Source organism: Ranitomeya imitator, chromosome 3 (genome assembly GCF_032444005.1).
Source record: "Ranitomeya imitator isolate aRanImi1 chromosome 3, aRanImi1.pri, whole genome shotgun sequence".
In the NCBI taxonomy this organism is placed as follows: domain Eukaryota; kingdom Metazoa; phylum Chordata; class Amphibia; order Anura; family Dendrobatidae; genus Ranitomeya; species Ranitomeya imitator.
Window position 1 is genome coordinate 261558910 of NC_091284.1, and position 22634 is coordinate 261581543.

Consider the following 22634-nt stretch of genomic DNA (forward strand, 5'->3'; position numbering starts at 1 on the left):
TGCTCAGTAGCACATAAGGGGGCCATGTTAATTTAAACTTAGCCTATTAATGTAGATTGCTGTCTGGCTACTCAAGGTACCCATAACCGAAACATTTCTAGATGATCAACAGCTAACTAAAGGAAAATAATCTCTGTTTGAAATAGCAGTAAGAATGAAAGGGTTGCTGAACAGTTAGGAGGGACAAGAAGAATTTGGTCGTCCTGCCCCATCTTCACCCTCATCAACTGATGAAGAATTTTAATTTCGAAAAATATTTGGATCACAAGGACCGTGCAAAGCGTTCCCGCATAGAAGAGTCATCCCCATCAAAGAACACAACCAGTACATTTCAGCAGAATTTTTCATGTGCACTAAAAGAAATTGAGAAATTTGACCGTTCATCAAAAATAACAGTCAACAAGCGATTCCTCTGTATCCTGACATTGTCAGAGATGTTGCCCGAGTGGTTACTGCTTTGCCACCAACAAAAGTTAGTGTAGAGAGGTTGTTCTCTGCTCTCAAAATAATTAGATCAGATTTGAGAGCATCCATGAAGGAGGATCTGACAGAGGCAATACTTTTCTGAGGACAAATTTATAGATTTCTTCTTATTAACTGCTTGCATATTTACTTACAAGCGTTTAGAAAAGTTTATAAAAGTTATTTGCTGTATTCTAATTGTATTCTAATTTAGTTTTTGCTCTAAGTGGTCTGATTACTTATATGATGGTGAGAAACTGAATAAGCACGATGTTAATATTTGACAACAGTAAATTTATTGTTACGAATTGGCCATTTATGAAGGAGTCGGAACCTGATAAAATCCAGGAGTCTGTGGCTTACCGACTCCACAGCCCTGCATACAAGGATGGGACTGGGGGAGCAATGCATACAACAGGGGGAGCCACACAGAGCAGGACAGGATGGGGGGAACCACGCATTTCGGGATAGGGATGAGGGGACAATGCATACCTGGCTTATACTCGAGTCAATAAGCTAACCCAGTTTTCCGTTGCAAAATTAGGTGCCTCTGTGTCACGGTATATCGCCTGCAGGTGGGTGCCAGTTTAAATGGATGCTTATGTACCTGCACCTTTAACCCCTTTACCCCCAAGGGTGGTTTGCACGTTATGGACCGGGCCAATTTTTACAATTCTGACCACTGTCCCTTTATGAGGTTATAACTCTGGAACGCTTCAACGGATCCCAGTGAATCTGACATTGTTTTCTCGTGACATATTGTACTTCATGACTATGGTAAAAATTCTTTGATAGTACCTGCGTTTATTTGTGAAAAAAACGGAAATTTGGCGAACATTATGAAAATTTCGCAATTTTCCAACTTTGAATTTTTATGCAATTAAATCACAGAGATATGTCACACAAAATACTTAATAAGTAACATTTCCCACATGTCTACTTTACATCAGCACAATTTTGGAACCAAAATTTTTTTTTGTTAGGGAGTTATAAGGGTGAAAAGTTGACCAGCAATTTCTCATTTCTACAACACCATTTTTTTTTAGGGACCACATCTCATTTGAAGTCATTTTGAGGGGTTTATATGATAGAAAATACCAAAGTGTGACACCATTCTAAAAACTGCACCCCTCAAGGTGCTCAAAACCACATTCAAGAAGTTTATTAACCCTTCTGGTGCTTCACAGGAATTTTTTGAATGTTTAAATAAAAATGAACATTTAACTTTTTTTCACAAAAAATTTAATTCAGCTCCAATTTGTTTTATTTTACCAAGGGTAACAGGAGAAAATGGACCCCAAACATTGTTGTACAATTTGTCCTGAGTATGCCAATTCCCCACATGTGGGGGTAAACCACTGTTTGGGCGCATGGCACAGCTCGGAAGCGAAGGAGCGCCATTTGACTTTTCAATGCAAAATTGATAGGAATTGAGATGGGACGCCATGTTGCGTTTGGAGAGCCCCTGATGTGCCTAAACATTGAAACCCCCCACAAGTGACACCATTTTGGAAAGTAGACCCCCTAAGGAACTTATCTAGAGGTGTGGTGAGCTCTTTGACCCACCAAGTGCTTCACAGAAGTTTATAATGTAGAACCGTAAAAATAAAAAATCATATTTTTTCACAAAAATTATCTTTTTGCCCCCAATTTTTTATTTTTCCAAGGGTAAGAGAAGAAATTGGACCCCAAAAGTTGTTGTACAATTTGTCCTGAGTACGCTGATACCCCATATGTGGGGGTAAACCACTGTTTGGGCGGATGGGAGAGCTCGGAAGGGAAGGAGCGCCGTTTGACTTTTCAATGCAAAATTGACAGGAATTGAGATAAGACGCCATGTTGCGTTTGGAGAGCCACTGATGTGCCTAAACATTGAAACCCCCCACAAGTGACACCATTTTGGAAAGTAGACCCCCCAAGGAACTTATCTAGAGGTGTGGTGAGCTCTCTGACCCACCAAGTGCTTCACAGAAGTTTATAATGGAGAGCCGTAAAAATAAAACAAAAATTTTTTCCCACAAAAATTATTTTTTAGCCCCCAGTTTTGTATTTTCCCGAGGTTAACAGGAGAAATTGAACCCCAAAAGTTGTTGTCCAATTTGTCCTGAGTACGCTGATACCCCATATGTTGGGGGGGAACCACCGTTTGGGCGCATGGGAGGGCTCGGAAGGGAAGGAGTGCCATTTGGAATGCAGACTTAGATGGAATGGTCTGCAGGCGTCACATTGCGTTTGCAGAACCCCTAATGTACCTAAACAGTAGAAACCCCCCACAACTGACCCCATATTGGAAACTAGACCCCCCAGGGAACTTATCTAGATGTGTTGTGAGAGCTATGAACCCCCAAGTGTTTCACTACAGTTTATAACGCAGAGCCGTATAAATAAAAAATCTTTTTTTCCCACAAAAATTATTTTTTAGCCCCCAGTTTTGTATTTTCCCAAGGGTAACAGGAGAAATAGGACCCCAAAAGTTGTTGTCCTATTTGTCCTGAGTACGCTGATACCTCATATGTTGGGGTAAACCCCTGTTTGGGCACACGGGCGAGCTCGGAAGGGAAGAAGCACTGTTTTACTTTTTCAACGCAGAATTGGCTGGAATTGAGATCGGACGCCATGTCGCTTTTGGAGAGCCCCTGATGTGCCTAAACAGTGGAAACTCCCCAATTATAACTGAAACCCTAATCCAAACACTCCCCTAACCCTAATTCCAACGGTAACCCTAACCACACCTCTAACCCTGACACACCCCTAACCCTAATCCCAACCCTATTCCCAACTGCAAATGTAATCTAAACCCTAACTGTAACTTTAGCCCCAACCCAAACTGTAGCCCTAGCCCTAACCCTAACCCTAGCCCTAATGGGAAAATGGAAATAAATACATTTTTTTAATTTTTCCCTAACTAAGGGGGTGATGAAGGGGGGTTTGATTTACTTTTATAGTGGGTTTTTTAGCGGATTTTTATGATTGGCAGCCGTCACACACTGAAAGACACTTTTTATTGCAAAAAATATTTTTTGCGTTACCACATTTTGAGAGCTATAATTTTTCCATATTTTGGTCCACAGAGTCATGTGAGGTCTTGTTTTTTGCGTGACGAGTTGAAGTTTTTATTGGTAACATTTTCGGGCACGTGACATTTTTTGATCGCTTTTTATTCCGATTTTTGTGAGACAGAATGACCAAAAACCAGCTATTCATGAATTTCTTTTGGGGGAGGCTTTTATACCGTTCCGCGTTTGGTAAAATTGATAAAGCAGTTTTATTCTTCGGGTCAGTACGATTACAGCGACACCTCATTTATATCATTTTTTTATGTTTTGGCGCTTTTATACGATAAAAACAATTTTATAGAAAAAAATAATTATTTTGGCATCGCTTTATTCTCAGGACTATAACTTTTTAATTTTTTTTGCTGATGATGCTGTATGGCGGCTCGTTTTTTGCGGGACAAGATGACGCTTTCAGCGGTACCATGGTTATTTATATCTGTTCTTTTGATTGCGTATTATTCCACTTTTTGTTCGGCGGTATGATAATAAAGCGTCGTTTTTTGCCTCGTTTTCACCCCTTTACGGTGTTTACTGAAGGGGTTAACTAGTGGGCCAGTTTTATAGGTCGGGCCGTTACGGACGTGGCGATACTAAATATATGTACTTTTATTGTTTTTTTTTTTTATTTATTTAGATAAAGAAATGTATTTATGGGAATAATATATATATATATTTTTTCATTATTTAGGAATATTTTTTTTTACACATTTGGAAAATTTTTTTTTTACTTTGTCCCGGGGGGGGACATCACAGATCGGTGATCTGACAGTGTGCACAGCACTCTGTCAGATCACCGATCTGATAGCAGTGCAGCCTGCTTCACAGTGCCTGCTCTGAGCAGGCTCTGTGAAGCCACCTCCCTCCCTGCAGGACCCGGATCCGCGGCCATCTTGGATCCGGGCCTGGAGCAAGCAGGGAGGGAGGTAAGACCCTCGCAGCAACGCGATCACATCGCGTTGCTGCGGGGGGCTCAGGGAAGCCCGCAGGGAGCCCCCTCCCTGCGCGATGCTTCCCTGCACCGCCGGCACATCGCGATCATCTTTGATCGCGGTGTGCCAGGGGTTAATGTGCCCGGGGCGGTCCGTGACCGCTCCTGGCACATAGTGCCGGATGTCAGCTGCGATAGGCAGCTGACACCCGGCCGCGCTCCCCCCGTGAGCGCCGCCGATCGCGCTGGACGTACTATCCCGTCCGTGGTCATGGGGGCCCACCCCACCTCGACGGGATAGTACGTCCCATGTCAGAAAGGGGTTAAATACTGTGAATGAGGAACATGATGAAGGGAGTGAAAAAACCTGAACGTGTGCACATAGCCTAAAAATCAAAGTGAGCAGCATACAAGTAAAACCTATTGAGTACGGATTATTACCCCTTCACTCCCAGACACTTTTCTGTTTTTGTTTGCCCTTTCATTTTTTCCTCCACATCTAAAAGTTACAACTTTTTTTTTATATTTCCATCAACATACCGTATGTACTCAAGTATAAGCCGACCCCCCCCTAATTTTGCCACAAAAAACTGGGAAAACTTATTGACTCGAGTATAAGCCTGCATACCCTCCACACATCTTTAGCCCCCATCTCCTCACTCTCCTGTCCAGACTTAGCATTGTCACACTTCAATATTACACTGTAGAATGCCCTGGATGAAGCAGCACCTTCTACACGCAGAAAGACCCGACACAGACAACGGCAGCCCTGGCACACAATGCAAACATGCTTTCTTCAGCGCTGCTCAAGGTGTGCAGAGCGGCAGTGGAGAAAATCTCTCTTAGCCGAAGACTTCATCCACTATAAGTTCATGCTCAAAACCTATAACTCTGCCCTTTCTCTGGCCAAACAATCCTACTTCACCACCCACATCACCTCACTATCCAACAACCCAAAACAACTTTTTGAAACCTTAAACTCCCTCCTGAAACCTAAAGTACAGGCCCCCATCTCCAATCTCAGTGGTGAGGATCTGGCCACTTATTTCCTAGAAAAAATCAACCACATCCATCAGGATATCTCAGCCCAATCTCCTCAGTCTCCCCTTCCCTGCTGCACCTCAAGCTCACTAGACATCTTTGAGCCTGTTTCAGAAGAAGTTGTTTTCAAGCTCCTCACTTCTGCTCGGCCTACAACCTGTAATAGTGACCCCATTCCTTCACCTCTCCTGCAGTCTCTCTCACCAGTGTTCACCACTCACCTGACTAAAATATTTAACATCTCTCTTTCCTCAGGCATCTTTCCCTCCTCATTTAAACATGCCATCATTACCCCTTTACTTAAAAAGCCATCCCTGGACCAGAACTGCACGGCTAACTACAGACCTGTCTCTAACCTTCCCTTCATCTCTAAACTCCTGGAACGCTTGGTCCACTCCCGTCTTATCCGCTATCTCTGGAATAACTCTCTTCTTGACCCCTTACAATCTGGTTTCCGCTTTTTACACTCCACTGAAACTGCCCTCACTAAAGTCTCTAATGATCTAATAACAGCTAAATCCAAAGGTCATTGCTCCCTGCTGATTCTCCTGGATCTCTCTGCCGCATTTGACACTGTGGATCATCAGCTCCTTACCATGCTCCGCTCCATAGGCCTCAAGGACACAGCCCTCTCCTGGTTCTCCTCCTACCTCTCTGACCGCTCCTTCACTGTATCTTTTGCCGGCTCCTCTTCCTCTCCTCGTCCCCTTACTATCGGGGTTCCGCAGGGCTCAGTCCTGGGCCCCCTCCTCTTCTCTCTATACACTGCCCCTATTGGACAAACAATCAGCAGATTTGGGTTCCAGTACCACCTCTATACTGACGACACCCAATTATACACTTCTTCCCCCGACATCACCCCTACCCTAATTCAAAATACCAAGGATTGTCTGTCTGCTGTCTCTAACATCATGTCCTCCCTCTATCTGAAACTAAATCTCTCCAAAACTGAACTACTTGTGTTTCTCCCTTCTACTAACCTCACTCTACCCAACATCGAAATTACCCTGGAGAGTTCAACCATAACTCCCAAGCAGCATGCCCGCTGTCTTGGGGTGATATTCGACACCAAACTTTCCTTTACTCCCTATATCCAATCACTCACTCGCTCCTGTCACCTGCATCTTAAAAACATCTCCAGAATCCGACCTTTTCTCACCTTTGAAACTGCTAAGACTCTTACTGTCGCTCTCATTCATTCCCGTCTGGACTACTGCAACTCTCTTCTGATCGGTCTCCCTCTTTCCAAACTTTATCCAATCCATCTTAAATGCGGCAGCCAGGGTCATATTTCTGTCCAGCCGCTTCACTGATGCCTCCATCTTGTGCCAGTCATTACACTGGCTACCCATTCACTACAGGGTCCAGTATAAACTCATCTCTCTCACCCACAAAGCTCTCCACAGTTCTGCACCGCCTTATATCTCTCTCATCTCCGTCTATCGCCCTACACGTGCCCTCCGTTCTACAAATGACCTAAGACTAACATCCCCCGTAATCCGAACCTCGCACCTCCGTCTTCAAGACTTCTCCCGTGCTGCGCCAGCTCTCTGGAATGCACTTCCCCAGACGATCAGACTGATACCTAGCCCCGACCTATTCAAGCGCGCTTTAAAAACCCATCTCTTCAAACAAGCCTACCAAATGAACTACTCAGTAAACTAACTGTGTCCTGTTCCCTCCTTCCAAATATTATCTGCATGTGAATCTGCACCCTACTATTCATCTGTCTCCACACCCTCCATGCACACAACTGCACTTGATACTTGACTATTGCACTTAAACACACGGGCTGATGACCGGATCATGCAGCTTTATATGAAAATCCCTAGTTATTATAATTGCCAGACCTGAAATAATAAGCACTTTTCACCTATTGTGTCCCCCCATTTCCTTATAGATTGTAAGCTTGCGAGCAGGGACCTCACCCCTAATGTCACTGTTTAAATTGTCTTAACTTGTACTGAATTTATTGTCTGTACATGTCCCCGCTTAATTGTAAAGTGCTGCGGAATTTGTTGGCGCTATATAAATAAAAATAATAATAATTATTATTATTATTATTAAGCCTAGGGTAAGAAATGCAGCAACTACCGGTGAATTTCAAAAATAAAAATAGATGCTCCATACCGTTCATTATTGCCCCATAGATGCTCCATATAAAGCTGTGCCACATATAATGCTCAATACTGTTCATTATTGCCCCATAGATGCTCCATATAAAGCTGTGCCATATATAATGCTCCATACTGTTCATTATTGCCCCATAAGATGCTCCATATAAAACTGTGCCACATATAATGCTCTGCACCGTTCATTATGGCCCCATAGATACTCCATATAAAGCTGTGCCATATATAATGCTCCATAATTTCATTATGGCCCCATAGATGCTCCATATAAAGCTGTGCCATATATAATGCCCCATACATTTCATTATGGCCCCATTGATGCTCCATATAATGCTGTGCCATATAGAATGCTCTGCACCGGTCATTATGGCCCCATAGATGCTCCATATAAAGCTGTGCCATATATAATGCTGCTGCTGCAATAAAAAAAAAAGAAATCACATACTCACCTCTCTTCGCTCAGGACGCCGGCGCTTTCAATATTTACCTGCTCCTCGTGCGGCTCCGTCTCCAGCACTGACGCTCAGCAGAGGGCGCGCACTGACGACGTCACCGCGCCCTCTGATCTGAGAGTCACAGCCAGAGGATGCTGGAGACGGAGCCGCAGCGGAGCGAGGAGCGGTAAATATCGCGCAGCGCTCCCCTCCCCGTATACTCACCTACGGCTGGCGCTGTGCAGTCCCTGCTTCTTCCACCGCTGCATCTTCTTCCTGTATCGAGCGGTCACAGTTACCGATCATTACAGTAATGAATATGTGGCTCCACCCCTATGGTGGAACCGCATATTCATGACTGTAATAAGCAGTACCATGTGACCCTCAATACAGGAAGATGATGCAGCGCTGGAAGAAGCAGGGACCGCGCCGGGAGTAGGTGAGTATAATTAGACAGCCCCCGCTCCCCCTCCCCTGCCGGCCCCCGCGTATGACTCGAGTATAAGCCGAGAGGGGGACTTTCAGCCCAAAAAAATGGGCTGAAAATCTCGGCTTATACTCGAGTATGTACGGTAACTGTATGAGATCTTATTTTTACAGGAAAAGTTGTAGTTTAGAATGACACAATTTTTTATGGTACAAATTTATTGAATAATTGAGGGGAAAAATTCTGAAGTGGTTAAAAACATGCATTTTGTGCCACTGTTCTGTTTTGATTTTACTGTGTTTACAGTATAGTAGAGGTGACCTATAATCGTGATTTTTTTTTTTTCAGGTTGTTTTCAGTTTCAACTTTTGGCCACAACTGAACTGTACAATATATCTTCACATAATGATCACATTATTTCATTTTAGATCCTCAACGTTTTACAAGCATACCTTTATTGATCAAGATTTACAAGCTGATAATTAATGAATTGTCAAGTGTAATTGAAGCTAATGCGACCAGAAACACGGAAGAGGAATGGGCCCAAGCGAATGGTACGTTTGAGACTGCTGCTTCTCTTGTCAAAACATTACAGAAATATTGCTCCACCAAGTCAATCTGAACTACGTACAGCTGATGCCAGGTCAGACAATGATGAATTCTTAGAAGGTGAACAAAGACTCTTTTCTCGGTAGTAAAGTGGAGGACTGAATCATTGTTACACTTAAAAGGAACCTGTCACCTGAATTTGGCGGGACCGGTTTTGGGTCTTATGAGCGGAGTTTTCGGGTGTTTGATTCACCCTTTCCTTACCCGCTGGCTGCATGTTGGCCGCAATATTGGATTGAAGTTCTTTCTCTGTCCTCCGTAGTACATGCCTACGCAAGGCAATCTTGCCTTGACAATTCATCAGCACATTGGAATTGCATCATGGGATGTAGCATGGCTATGGGTGCCAGTATGGCATATCTCCCAGACCGTACTGCTTAAATGCTACTGTTAGACAGTTATGTCAGATGTTCTCAGCTGAATTCAGAACTCCCACAGCAGTGTATGAGAAAGCCGGCACATGCACCACTGCTCCCACCACTGCTCCATTTACTGATGGTCAGTCTCCTTTGGAGAGCCGTGTAGGACCCATGTCAGACATTTGTGACAAATGTTATGGGTATTCCATAAATAGGGCAACCTTTAAATTACATGGTAAAATATTCTTTGTACCTTTTTCTAATGGCTCAATATTTTCTTATGTAACCCTGTTAATTGATGAGAGGAATGTAGTCTGTAAGATTTTGCTTGCTGTCTTCCGATATGCTAATGCATGCATTCTATCAAGTTGTATGCCACCAATCCAACATGCCTGTGGCTGCCTTTTAATTCAAGTGAATTTTACTGAACCTCATGTATCAGGCACAACCGGATGTATAGACATACTGCTAATCTAAGGGAAAAAAAATAGTGCCAAGGCCTCTTTCATTTTTGCAGATCATGGAGGTACATGGGATTTTTAACTCCTGAATCACAGATTGATGATCTCTCCTTAGGATAGAGAAAAAACTGCTAGAAGGAAAGGGGAAAGTGCTTCATAGGGCAAGCATCTAAGCATTATAGCTGTGAAAGCTCCCGTCTCCTAGAATCTCTACTGTCACCTTAGGGAGTTGTGTTCGGGTAAAGGTATTCGAGGTGGGAGCTGCTGCAGGTGACCCTTGCCAACCCTGCTCTCTCGATCGAATAGCATTCATGGAGTAAAAAAGTTAGTTAACCGTATGTTATTTAACCCCTTAGTGACCGAGCCAAATTTTTGAAATCTGACCAGTGTCACTTTATGTGGTAATAACTCTGCAACGCTTCAACAAATCCCAGTGATTTTGAGATTGTTTTTTCGTGACACATTATACTTTATGATAATGGTAAATTTTGTTCAACATTTTTTGTGTTTATTTATAAAAAATATCAAAAATTTTAGAAAAATGTTAAAAAATTAGCAATTTTCTAAATTTGAATGATTATCCCTTTAATCCAGATGGTCATACAACAGCAAACCATTAATAAATAACATTTCCCACATGTCTGCTTTACATCAGGACCATTTGTAAAATGTTATTTTATTTTGTTAGCATTTTAGGAAGTTTAAAAATGTAGCAGCAATTTTTCATTTTTTCAAAGAAATTTACAAAATTTATTTTTTTAGGGACTTATCCATGTTTGAAGTGACTTTAGGGGTCCCATATATTGGGAAACCCACAAACATGATACCATTTTAAAAACAGCACCCCTAAACATATTGAAAACTGCTGTCAGGTAGTTTATTAACCCTTCAGGTGCTTTACAGGGATTAATGCAAAGTGGCATGACAGAAATGAAAATGTGTATTTTTACCACCTAAATGTTGCTAACTTCTAAACGGATTACTACAGCCGACAGACTCTAAGGCCGCTATTTGGTAATGAATTGCCATGGCAAACATCAGGACAACAAAATCATGATCTGAGGGCACCAATTGTGACAAAGAAGAAGCCCCCACACACTGTTAACCATTTATAATGATGTAGTCACTATTGACAGCAGCATCTAAGGGGTTAAACAGATTTAGATGGTGCAAATACTGATCGTGGCTGGTACAGCAAGTTGTCAGCTATAGTGTACAACCGACAGATGCTGAATTGTCATCTGTATGGGGAGGCTATTCTCTTATATCTCAGGTCAGTTAAAAGACGTATTGGCGGTCATTAAGGGGTTAAATGCACTTTTGCCTTTTTACTTATTTAGTTACTGCAGGGGGTTTAGCTTCCTTTTGTTTCTTGTAAGTTTTGTCCCTTGGAAAGGTAGTACTTTAGTGATTGGATAAGATATTGCTGTGTTTCTGAATTGTACTGATCCCTTTGTCAAGATTGTTTATCACACAAGACTTGATACAGATATCCTTTTTTTTTTTTTTTTATTAACGTGCCGAAAAGGTCAAAGGTTGCCAATGTGACATGTTTTCCCAATCGTTACAATTGTTGACAGAACAACACACCTTTAGTGACAGTGACACCTACTATACATCACACTTGCAACCTTTGACCCTTTTTGTGCATTTTGTTTTATTATTATAAATGGAAAGTTTGCATCAAGTCTTGTGTGATAAAACATTCCAAACAAAGGGATCAGAGCAATCATGAAGCACATAAACATCTGATCCATTCCATAAAGTACTACCTTTCCAAGAGGCTGTAGTACTTGTCAATCCATTTATATACGGGAGTGGCGCTGTACGCTGAACTCGTTTTACTCCATGAATGCTTAGCATTGGTTATTAATATGTAATCTGGAAAAACTTTGTCAGTTGGTCCATCTAGATCAGTGTTCCCGAACAAGCAACAGGTCATGTTTCTTTATCGCCTCTCATTGGGGGACACAGGAACCATGGGTGTATGCTGCTGCCACTAGGAGGCTGACACTATGCAAATAAAAAAAAAGTTAGCTCCTCCTCTGCAGTGTACACCCCACCGACTGGCATTATACTTAACTTAGCTTAGTGTCAGTAGGAGGTGGACACGGGTCTTTCATTAGACCCTTATCTACCTCAATGTGCGTCGTTTCTTTTCAGGTTTTCCGGAAGGGATGCAGGGTGAACAGTCACACCTGTACTCCCACAAGGCGGACTATGAGTACGGCGTGTACTGCCACCCCGTATCCTCAATAGATCCCTCTCCAGGACCAAGAACCTAGCACACAAGCGTGCTCAGAAGTCCGGTCCTGGCCCCATCCCTCACCCACTCGCCCACCAGAGCCTGTCAGTCGGAGGAGACAAGGACGTCCGTCACCAGCTCCACGGACGTCTAATACCTTCCACTCTTTTAAGGTTAGTACCGACGGCGTGGGATGTTAGGTGAGTATTTTTTGCTCCCTATCAGTTCTCCTTAGGGGGCCTCTGTGGATTCCCTTCCTTTCTGCGCAGATTTACTCTGCGCAGCGCCTTACAGGCAGCCGCACTGCTATTTCTGCGGCCGCACTTCTATCCCTGCGGCCGCACCTTTTCTGTAGACCCACCGCAGCACTGGGCGACAGTCCTATCTTTTGCGTGGCGGCCCTGATGACCGTCCGCGCTGCTTCCCCACGGCGGCCGCGTTTTTACAGGCAGTCGCACTGCCTTGCCTGCGGCCACATCCTCTTCTCTCTGCGGCGCGGCCCCCTACTGGCAGCCGCGCCGGTTTCCACGGCGGCCGTACCTTTGGAGGTGACTCGCGGCCGCGGTCCTCTCCAGCGGCCGCCGGCTTCTAATATAGGCCCCGACTCTTCCCGGGACCTACTTCCGGCGCTCCCCTTTCCATGCGGCGGCTGCTGCGCCTCTCAGCCGGGCAGCGCCCGCACCGTTTTTTGCGCCTGCACCGCTGTTTACTCCCCACTTCGGCGGTCACCGGCTTCTAATTTAGGCCCCGGCTTTTCCCGGGGCCTACTTCTGGTGCTGCGCTCCCAGGGCCGGCTCCAGGTTTTTGAGGGCCCCGGGCGAAAGAGTCTCAGTGGGCCCCCCCTTTAACACATACCCCGATTCATGATCGCATATAAACACAGCCATGTAGTATATAACACTGCCCACGTAGTATATAGCAGCCCATGTCGTATATAGCAGCCCACGTAGCATATAGCAGTCCATGTAGTATATAGCACAGCCCACGTAGTATATAGCAGCGCAGCCCACGTAGTATATAGCAGTGCCACTCACTCAGGCACTGGTAGGACTAGGAGCTCCTCCTGAATCTGCCTCATAACTTCAGCAGCACGGCAGCCAGCCAGAGGCGGAGATCAGAGCAGAGAACGTGCTCTCTCCGCCCACAAACAATGTCACATTGGCTGCCTTCTCTTAACCCCTATGTGTGCCTGCCTGGCTGCACTCACTGAGTGAGAAGATGCTTGTGTCAGAGCTGGCACATAGGGGTTAAGAGAACGCAGCCAGCAGTGACTTTGTGGGCGGAGAGAGCACGTTATCTCCTGCTCTGCTCTCCCAGCTGTATCTATGACAGCGTGAGTCATAGCGTGAGCCTCTCTTCCCAGCGTGAGCCTCTCTTCCCAGCGTGAGCCTCTCTTCCCAGGGCCCCGGCATTTGCCCGGTGCACCGGGTGCTGACGCCGACCCTGCGCGCTCCGCCCCTTTTCATCAGGCGGGCTTTCTCCCGCCCGACAAACTGCCCTGCATTCCCCACCCACCGGCGCCATCTCGACTGGCTCCGCCCCTTCCTCCACGCTGCTGCTGGACTCTCAAAGCAGGAGTTTCTGCATCGTGCCACGCACCTTCGCCAGAGAACTCCGCAGAGTGCTCTTTTCTGGGGGCACAGCACACCATCTGCACCGGAAATCCACAGCATCTTCCTCCAGGCCTGCAGCAACCTGGTATCAGTGTTTTTCGTCTGCCGTGAGTAGCTCTGCACTGCAGACTGACACCCCCCTCTGCCCCACTGTCCCCTAACCCGCTGGCATTTTCTTCAGGGATCTCTTCAAAATGTCTAACTCTAAAGGGGGCCGCTCTCGTCCTGCTACTTCTTCCTCTTCTGTCTTAGTCAAGTATTTTGCATGTTCGTCCTGTAACGGCAAACTTCCCTCAGGTCAGTCCTTGCCGCTCTGTCTGGCCTGCAGCAACCCGATTGTTCCCATCGCCCAGGATTCCCCGGCCGATCCGCCCGAGAGTGATACCCCCATCCCAGGCTGGGCTTCCTCTCTGTCACAATCGGTGTCCGATCTAACTCGGGTGTCTGAAACTTTGGTGTCCGTGCTGGATCGGTTACCCCTGCAGACCCCCGCAGTAGCCAGCGGGTCGCAGGAAGCTCCGTCTGAGCCCTCCATTGCTAGCCGCAAAAGGTCCAGACAGGAACGCCAGTCTGAGTCCTCTTCTCGCTCCATCTCGCCACTTGGTCCTCCTCTGCGGTCGGTGTCCTCCCGATCCTCCTCCCCTGGGTCTGGCGAGGTGTTCTCTGATGCGCCTTCGGAGGATGTTGCGGAGCTGGATTCGAACCAAATCGCTACCATAAGGGATATGGTTCAGAATCTCATTGGAGCGATAAATCTAACCTGTGGCATCAAGGAGTCCTCTACAGAACCCGCAGATCAGGCGGTTTTGTTTAGACGGGCTAACCCACCTTCCAAGTTTTTCGCTCCTCACCCGGAATTCGAGGAGATTATGACCAGAGAAAGAGAGAACCCGACCAGACGCTTTCAGAGAGGAAAGCGACTTGGCGTTTTATATCCCTTTTTCTCCGGAGCTCACCGCTAATTGGACTGCTTCTCCTTCGGTGGACCCTCCAGTTTCCAGACTGTCCACTAACACGGTCCTCCCACTGTCCGGCGGAGCATCTCTGAAGGATTCTAACAATAGTCATAGAATCTTTCGCGAAGTCAGCCTTTGAAGCGGCCTCAGCTAGTCTTTGCCCGGCCTTTGCTTCCACTTGGGTTTCAAAATCCATATCCAAATGGGCCAAACAGCTCCGTCAGGGCATTCTGGACGGGGTTCCTTCCGGACAGCTGGCCGAACTTGCCAACCAGATTTCTCATGCGGGTGAATATCTGGTCTCCGCCTCCCTGGATGCCGCGTCTTGTGCGGCTCAGGCGTCCAGCAACGCGGTTGCCATCCGCCGGACCGTTTGGCTTAAGGCCTGGCAGGCGGATTTGTCCTCTAAAAAGTCCCTTACCAGCCTGCCTTTTCAGGGGTCTCGTCTTTTTGGTTCTAAGCTGGACCAAATCATTAAGGACGCTACAGGAGATACAAGCTCCCTTCTTCCCCAGGCCAAGCCTCGTCGCCCTCCTCCTAGACTTCAATTTCGGCCTTTTCGTCGCTTCGCGGCATCAAACTCCTTCTCCCAGCAGCAACAGAGGCCACAGGCACATCAAGAGAAGAAGACTGTATCCTTTAGGCCCACTTCTTCCTGGCGTCCTCGCTACTCCCAGGGTAGATCCTGCAGGTCCAGGACTGGAAGAACCACCTTGGCTTGACTCTCTGCTAGTCGACAGCCCACCTCCCCGGCTGGGGGCCGTCTCCTCTTCTTCAGAGATGTCTGGATCTCCGCAGTAGAGGACGCATGGGTCAGGGAAGTTGTATCCTCGAGATGCAAGATAGTTAGTTTCCCGACCCCCGGATCGTTTTTTCGAGTCCCGACCTCCAAGACATCCCGCTCTAGTTACGGGTTTCTTCGCAGCCATCACTTCTCTCCTCAAAGCCCGGGGTAATTGTTCCCGTCCCAGAAAAAAAGCGGTTCACAGGTTTCTATTCAAACCTTTTTGTGGTACCGAAAAAAGACGGCAGGGTGCGTCCCATTCTGGATCTCAAATTGCTGAACAGGAGAGTTCGTCTGAAGCACTTCAGGATGAAATCCCTTCGTTCAGTAATTGCTTCCATGGAGGCTCAGGAATTTCTGTGTTTCATAGATATTCAGAACGCCTACCTCCATGTTCCGATATTCCCGGGACATCACCGATACCTGCGCTTTGCAGTGCTTCAGGAACATTTTCAGTTAGTCTCCCTGCCGTTCGGTCTTGCAACCGCTCCAAGAGTTTTCACGAAGATCATGGCGGCGCTGATGGCCATCTTGAGGGTCAGAGGCCTGGTTCTGTTTCCATACCTCGACGATATCCTCATCAAGGCTCCGTCCTTTTCTCAGGCTCACGGAAGTCTGTCCATAGTTTTCGACACCCTAGCCCGTTTCGGGTGGCTGGTCAACCGGAAGAAGTCCTGCCTTTTTCCCTCTCAGCGCATCATCTTTCTGGGCATGCTCTTCGACACTCGTCAGACCAAGGTCTTTCTTCCCGAAGACAAGAGATCCATCCTTAGTCGGGACATACGTGTGCTCGAGGGTCCTCGGTCTCCCTCCTTCCGATCGGCCATGAAGGTTTTGGGGAGGATGGTAGCAACATTGGAAGCAATTCCCTTCGCCCAATTTCACTCGCGAACTCTTCAGCAAGCCATCCTGTCTCAGTGGAACAGGTCTGTCTTCTCCCTGGACCGCCCGATCCGACTCTCCCCGGGTCAAACGGTCTCAACTGGTGGCTCACGTCACCTCTCGTCTCCCAGGGCAGGTCCTTCCTTCCAGTTCACTGACAAGTGGTGACAACGGACGCCAGCCTGCTCGGCTGGGGTGCGGTGTTTCGCCACCTAACTGTACAGGGTCGGCGCAGGAGGCAACCTTGCCGATCAATGTCCTCGAGATCCGGGCTATTTTTCTGTCCCTTCGTCACTGGGAAAGAATTCTCGGGGGCCTTCCAATCCGAATCCAGATGGACAATGCCACGGCGTTGGCATATGTCAACCATCAAGGGGGGACTCGGAGCGCCTTGGCCAAGGTATCCAAGATCCCCTTCTGGGCAGAGGCAACGGTTCCGGTGATATCCGCGGTGCATATCCCCGGCGTGGACAATTGGGCCGCCGACTTCCTCAGTCGCGAGGGCCTCGCGGCAGGGGAATGGTCCTTGCATCCGGAGATCTTCCATCAGATTTGTCTTCGATGGGGGACTCCGGACGTGGATCTCACGGCGTCTCGAATGAACAGGAAAGTTCCGAAGGTTCTCCAGGTCTCGCGATCCTCTCGCAGTGGGCGTCGACGCTCTGGCCATTCCTTGGTCACAGTTCGTGCTGCCCTACCTGTTCCCACCCCTTCCATTTATTCCCAAACTGTTGAAGATCAAAGCAGAAAGGGTGCCGGTCATTCTGATCGCCCCGGATTGGACCAGGAAAGCTTGGTTCGCGGAGCTCGTTAATCTTCTCGCGGACGCTCCCTGGCACCTTCCAGACAGGCCCGATCTGCTGTCTCAGGTTACGATCTGCCACCCGAATTCTCGGTCGCTCAGTTTAACGGCGTGGCTGTTGAGACCGCAGTTCTAAGAGCGTCCGGCCTTTCGGACCGGGTGATTCACACCATGATTCAGGCTCGGAAGCCTTCGTCTTCTAGGATCTACTATCGTACCTGGAAAGCTTACTTCTGTTGGTGCGAGTCCAACCGCGTTTCATCTATGTCCTTTTCCCTGCCTTCCATTTTGGCCTTCCTTCAGGCAGGACTGGATTTGGGCCTGGCTCTTAGTTCCCTGAAGGGCCAGGTCTCTGCGCTTTCCATCCTTTTTCAGAAGACTTTAGCTTCCCGACCACAGGTTAAGACCTTCCTTAAAGGAGTGGCCCACGCTGTCCCTCCATACAGGGCCCCTGTGGATTCATGGGATTTAAACCTGGTACTGAACGTTCTGAGGGTTTCCCCCTTTGAGCCCCTCAGGGAGATTTTACTGTCAGTCCTATCTTGGAAGGTGGCCTTTCTTGTGACCATCACTTCTATCCGCTGCGTTTCCGAGTTGGCGGCCCTATCTTGCCGTCCTCCGTTCTTGGTCATCCACCAGGACAAGGTGGTCCTCAGACCTCCGCCTTCCTTTCTTCCTAAAGTGGTTTCCACCTTCCACCTCAACGAGGACATCGTTCTACCTTCCTTTTGTCCAGCTCCGACTCATCCTCTGGAGCGATCGTTGAACAAGCTGGACCTCGTCAGGGCAGTGAGGATCTACCTGGATAGAACGTCCACTTTCCGGGAGACCGATTCTCTTTTCGTCATTCTTGATGGCCCGCGCAGAGGCCAACCGGCTTTTAAGGCGACTATTGCTCGCTGGATCAGAACGGCAATTCTGGAGGCTTACCGGTTTAAGAACAGAGTGCCCCCTCCTGGGATCAAGGCTCACTCTACCCAGGTAGTCGGCGCCTACTGGGCGGTGCACCACAGGGCTTCCGCCCTACAGCTTTGCAAAGCGGCAACTTGGTCTTCCATCCACACGTTCGCCAAATTTTACAAGGTCCATGCCTGCGCTTCGGCGGACGCCAGCCTAGGCAGAAGGATCTTGCAGGCGGCAGTGGTGAGTCCTCTGACCTGATGGAAGTCTGTTTTTCCCGCCCTAGGGACTGCTTTGGGACGTCCCATGGTCCCCAATGAGAGGCGATAAAGAAATCAGGATTTTTGGTTGCTTGCCGTAAAATCTGTTTCTTGGAGCCTCCATTGGGGGACACAGCTCCCTCCCAATGTTTCTCAGTTTCTGTTGTTCTATGTTCTATGACTGTTCTCACGTTTACAGTTCTCAAGTTTGTGGTTATGGTTTTTCAATCTTGTTATTTATCTCCTACTGATTTCTCACTAAGTGAAGAGTATAATGCCAGTCGGTGGGGTGTACACTGCAGAGGAGGAGCTAACTTTTTATTTGCATAGTGTCAGCCTCCTAGTGGCAGCAGCATACACCCATGGTTCCTGTGTCCCCCAATGGAGGCTCCAAGAAACAGATTTTACGGTAAGCAACCAAAAATCCTGTTTTTCAGGATTTTCTTAATATTGCCCATGTGATAATTGCAGTACCTGCGCAGGCAATAATTCCATCACCTGTGCAATACTAAGGTAATCCTGATAACATGACCTGTTGGTAGCTCTTGGATTGGAGTCGGGGAAACACCTGATCTAGAGGGAGGATAAAACTCTATAGGGCATGATTGCCTTTCTCGTAGTGATAGCTTTACCGCTCTCACCGTAAATAACCCATTATCCTACTAGAGACTGAGTCTTTTCTCCTTTTGGAAATTAAATATGGAACTCGATAGTCGCCTTAAAGAGGGAATTCTCAAGTTTGGATGTTGTCCTCTGTCCCTGGGATATCTTCTTAATCAACCTGTACTGCTGATTCTGTCAGACAACTTTACATGTGTGCTATTTTACCCCGCTCAGCCGCTGTAGAATTAAGAGGCTCAGTGGCCAACACAAAAAAAAGGTATATCAGAGATTGATTTATATCATGGGGTAGAAAAGCTTTACAGGCTTTCTTGTTGTCCAAACTCTTCTGCTGGATTACTTTCTGATTATGGATGCAAGGTCCTTCTCTGTGGAGCCAAATTGGAGCATCAGAAACAGCCAGACGCTAATTTGACAGTTCCCATCTGTGGTCATGGCCGAAACCATTCAAATTAGTGTTCTGCTGCCACATTCCCACTCTTACTAAGAAAAAAAAAAAAATGCCCTCCTTAATACTCTTTTTCATTATTGGTTTATTTTCATTATTTTTTCAGATGATGCAAATGATATGTGGGAAGATGAGGAGGATGATGAAGGTTTGGCTGGACAGCTTTTATCAGACATTATTTCTAGCAATAAATATGGTAAATATTTGACACGTTACTTAAAATAAGAGATTATATATTGTTTGTGATGGAATATCCTAGATCTGCCAACAATAGGCGATCAAGGTGGCCTTAATGGCTGCGACTCACTGATCGCAAGACTAAAGAGTGTGTGTATGGAAACCGTCAAGAAATGGGATCTAATGTGCAAAGTGTTAACGGCCTTTGGCTATAACGTTAAGGTACATTTACACTAAAATATCGTGAACGCTCATTTTGTGCTAAGCTTTTAGTGTAAATATGCTGCTGAAAAATGATTGTTCATCGTATGAAATGTTTTGTACAGCACAAAAGATAATCATTCTCCGCAGCGTATCGTTCTGTGAAACCAGCACTCGCATTGCCGAGCTATGTGTACTAAGCAATCTAGTGTGCATCATCTATCGCGGTCTGCCTGTGTAAGCAAGATATTAAATGACGGTCAATCGGTAAAAGTTTAGTGCCATCAGTCCAAAGCAAGAGATGGCCCTTTTTATATAATATTTTATTGTTCATTTGCTCTTGTGTTTGGCTTCAAAAACTGCATGTCTGATTCCATCCTACTAATGTCCCATGCATGAGCATAATAAATTCATCACCTAATGTTACAGATGAAGATTACTATGAGGATGATGAGGAGGATGATCCTGATGTACTGAAGGACCCTCTATACCAGATTGATCTTCAAGTAGGTCTTATGTAGTTACATGTGTTAATCCTACTTGAAACGTTCTTCTTTTCAATACATCCTTGTCTCTGCTCTTATTCATTACAGATATACTTGACGGAATTTCTGCAACAGTTCTCCCAGCAGCCGTGCTTTTCTGCTTTCTCCAACCATTTGAATGACACTGAACGTCGAGTCCTCCAGTCCATTGGTATATGAGTGTACAACATTCGTAGGAAGAAATCCCACTCGAGCTCTAACTGGCAGGATCCGCTTGTTGGTTGTAGAAGCTGAGAAATTGACCCCTCTGTGTGGAGGAGCCACTGTGGAACCTTGAAGATGTGGTCTACTTTTCTTTTGACCCCATTCGGACCAACTTTCATCTTATTGCCATTACCTTTAAACAGATATTGTGAAAAATTGAGCACAATGGAGGATTGCAGTGAGCAGCTGTATTCCTAATGCTCAAGAACTTTATTGGGTAATATTCATCTGATGTCACTGGTAACCAGCAACACAGTTCACCACATTTCGCACTTTGGTTCTAGTATGTCTGCTCTTTTGGCTCCTGTGGTTAATACATTTTTTTCTACCATAGTTATATATGAAAAGTACATGGTGCCTTGTACTATAATGAATAGTATTAATAATGTAAAAGGGCACAGTGCGGCTGAGAGGCAAGTTATCTGCACTTTTTTGTGTCTGTGACCTACTCTCAGGCTGGGAAGGAGCAAACAGCTGTAGCCAGTTGACCTTAGTTTTTTTTTTATTGCTGCTATAACATAATGTACTGTCTGAAAGGGTGCATTAAGAAAATCTGGTCTTGGGCTAAACATGGCTCTCTGCTAAATCCAACTGAGAATTTTATTGGGTCACATAAGTTTGTCTTTGGCAAACAAACTTCTTAGAAGACAATAAAAAGGATCGTAGTTTCTGAAGGTTTTTAAGTCGGTATGAGAAGTGAAATTTCAATTAGGCTAAGCAGGCCCAATGTAAGGATTGGCTTAATAGCGATTGAGAAAATTGAAGAAAAAGCACTCGATAAAGGAGATCTACTTTAATCATGTGCCCATAGTTACATATCCGTATTACAACAAAACAGTGAATTTGGAGACATTTGGTGTGTTATCTCCTAAATCCATTAAGAAAAATAAAATATATGAATAATTTATATCATTTCAGGTCTCAGACATTTGTGTTGTTGAATTATGTATATTTACTTATTGGGAACAGTATTACTTAAGCTGCTGAAAGGAGGAACGATGGGTAAACTACTTTATTAATTTCATCCTTTGTATTCCACCTTACTTATGTTTCAATAAGACACTTTGTTTACCCTTCCCTTTCTTTAACCCCTTAATCCCATTGGACGTACTATCCTGTTAAGGTGACCTGGGACTTAGTTCCCAGTGACGGGATAGTACGTCCAGTGCTATCAGCTGCGCTCACGGGGGGAGCGCGGCCGGGTGTCAGCTGACTATCGCAGCTGACATCCGGCACTATGTGCCAGGAGAGGTCACGGACCGCCCCCGGCACATTAACCCCCGGTACACTGCGGTCAAACATGATCGCAGTGTTCCGGTGGTATAGGGAAGCATCGCGCAGGGAGGGGGCTCCCTGCGGGCTTCCCTGAGACCCTCGGAGCAAAGCGATGTGATCGTGTTGCTCCGAGGGTCTCCTACCTTCCTCTCCCTGCAGGCCCCGGATCCAAAATGGCCGCGGGGCTGCATCCGGGTCCTGCAGGGAGGTGACTTCACAGCACCTGCTCAGAGCAAGCGCCGGGAAGCCTCCCTACTGTGCACGTCAGATCACTGATCTGACACAGTGTACAGCAAAGTGTCAGATCAGCGATCTGTCACTTTACTGTGATGTCCACCCCTGGGGCAAAGTAAAAAAAATAAAATTTACATGTGTAAAAAAAAAAAAAAAATCTTTAATAAATAATAACAAGAAATACATTCCTTTATCTAAATAAAAAAAAACAATAAAAGTACACATATTTAGTATTGCCGCCTCCGTAACGACCCGACCTATAAAACTGTCCCACTAGTTAACACCTTCAGTGAACACCGAAAAAAAAAAAAAAAACGAGGCAGAAAACAACGCTTCATTATCATACAGCCGAACAAAAAGTTGAATCGCACACGATCAAAAAGACTGATATAAATAACCATGGTACCGATGAAAACGTCATCTTGTCCCGCAAAAAACAGGCCGCCATGCAGCATAATCAGCAAAAAAATAAAAAAAGTTATAGTCCTCAGAATAAAGCGATGCAAAAATAATTATTTTTTCTATAAAATAGTTTTTATCGTATAAAACCGTCAAAACATAAAAAAATAATAGAAATG

At 46.0% G+C, this 22634-nt stretch overlaps 1 protein-coding gene across 1 annotated transcript in view; it reads left to right on the plus strand.

The window, feature by feature from the left end:
• The window catches only part of IPO9 (importin 9), a 118817-nt gene extending 97363 nt beyond the window's left edge, over positions 1-21454 (plus strand). Inside the window, exons 21-24 of the mRNA XM_069756416.1 lie at positions 8909-9034; positions 19527-19616; positions 20228-20304; positions 20392-21454. Coding sequence (XP_069612517.1) covers positions 8909-9034; positions 19527-19616; positions 20228-20304; positions 20392-20502 — 404 coding nt within the window. The 3' untranslated portion in view covers positions 20503-21454. The remainder of the gene's footprint in view (positions 1-8908; positions 9035-19526; positions 19617-20227; positions 20305-20391) is intronic.
• Positions 21455-22634: the final 1180 nt, after the last annotated feature.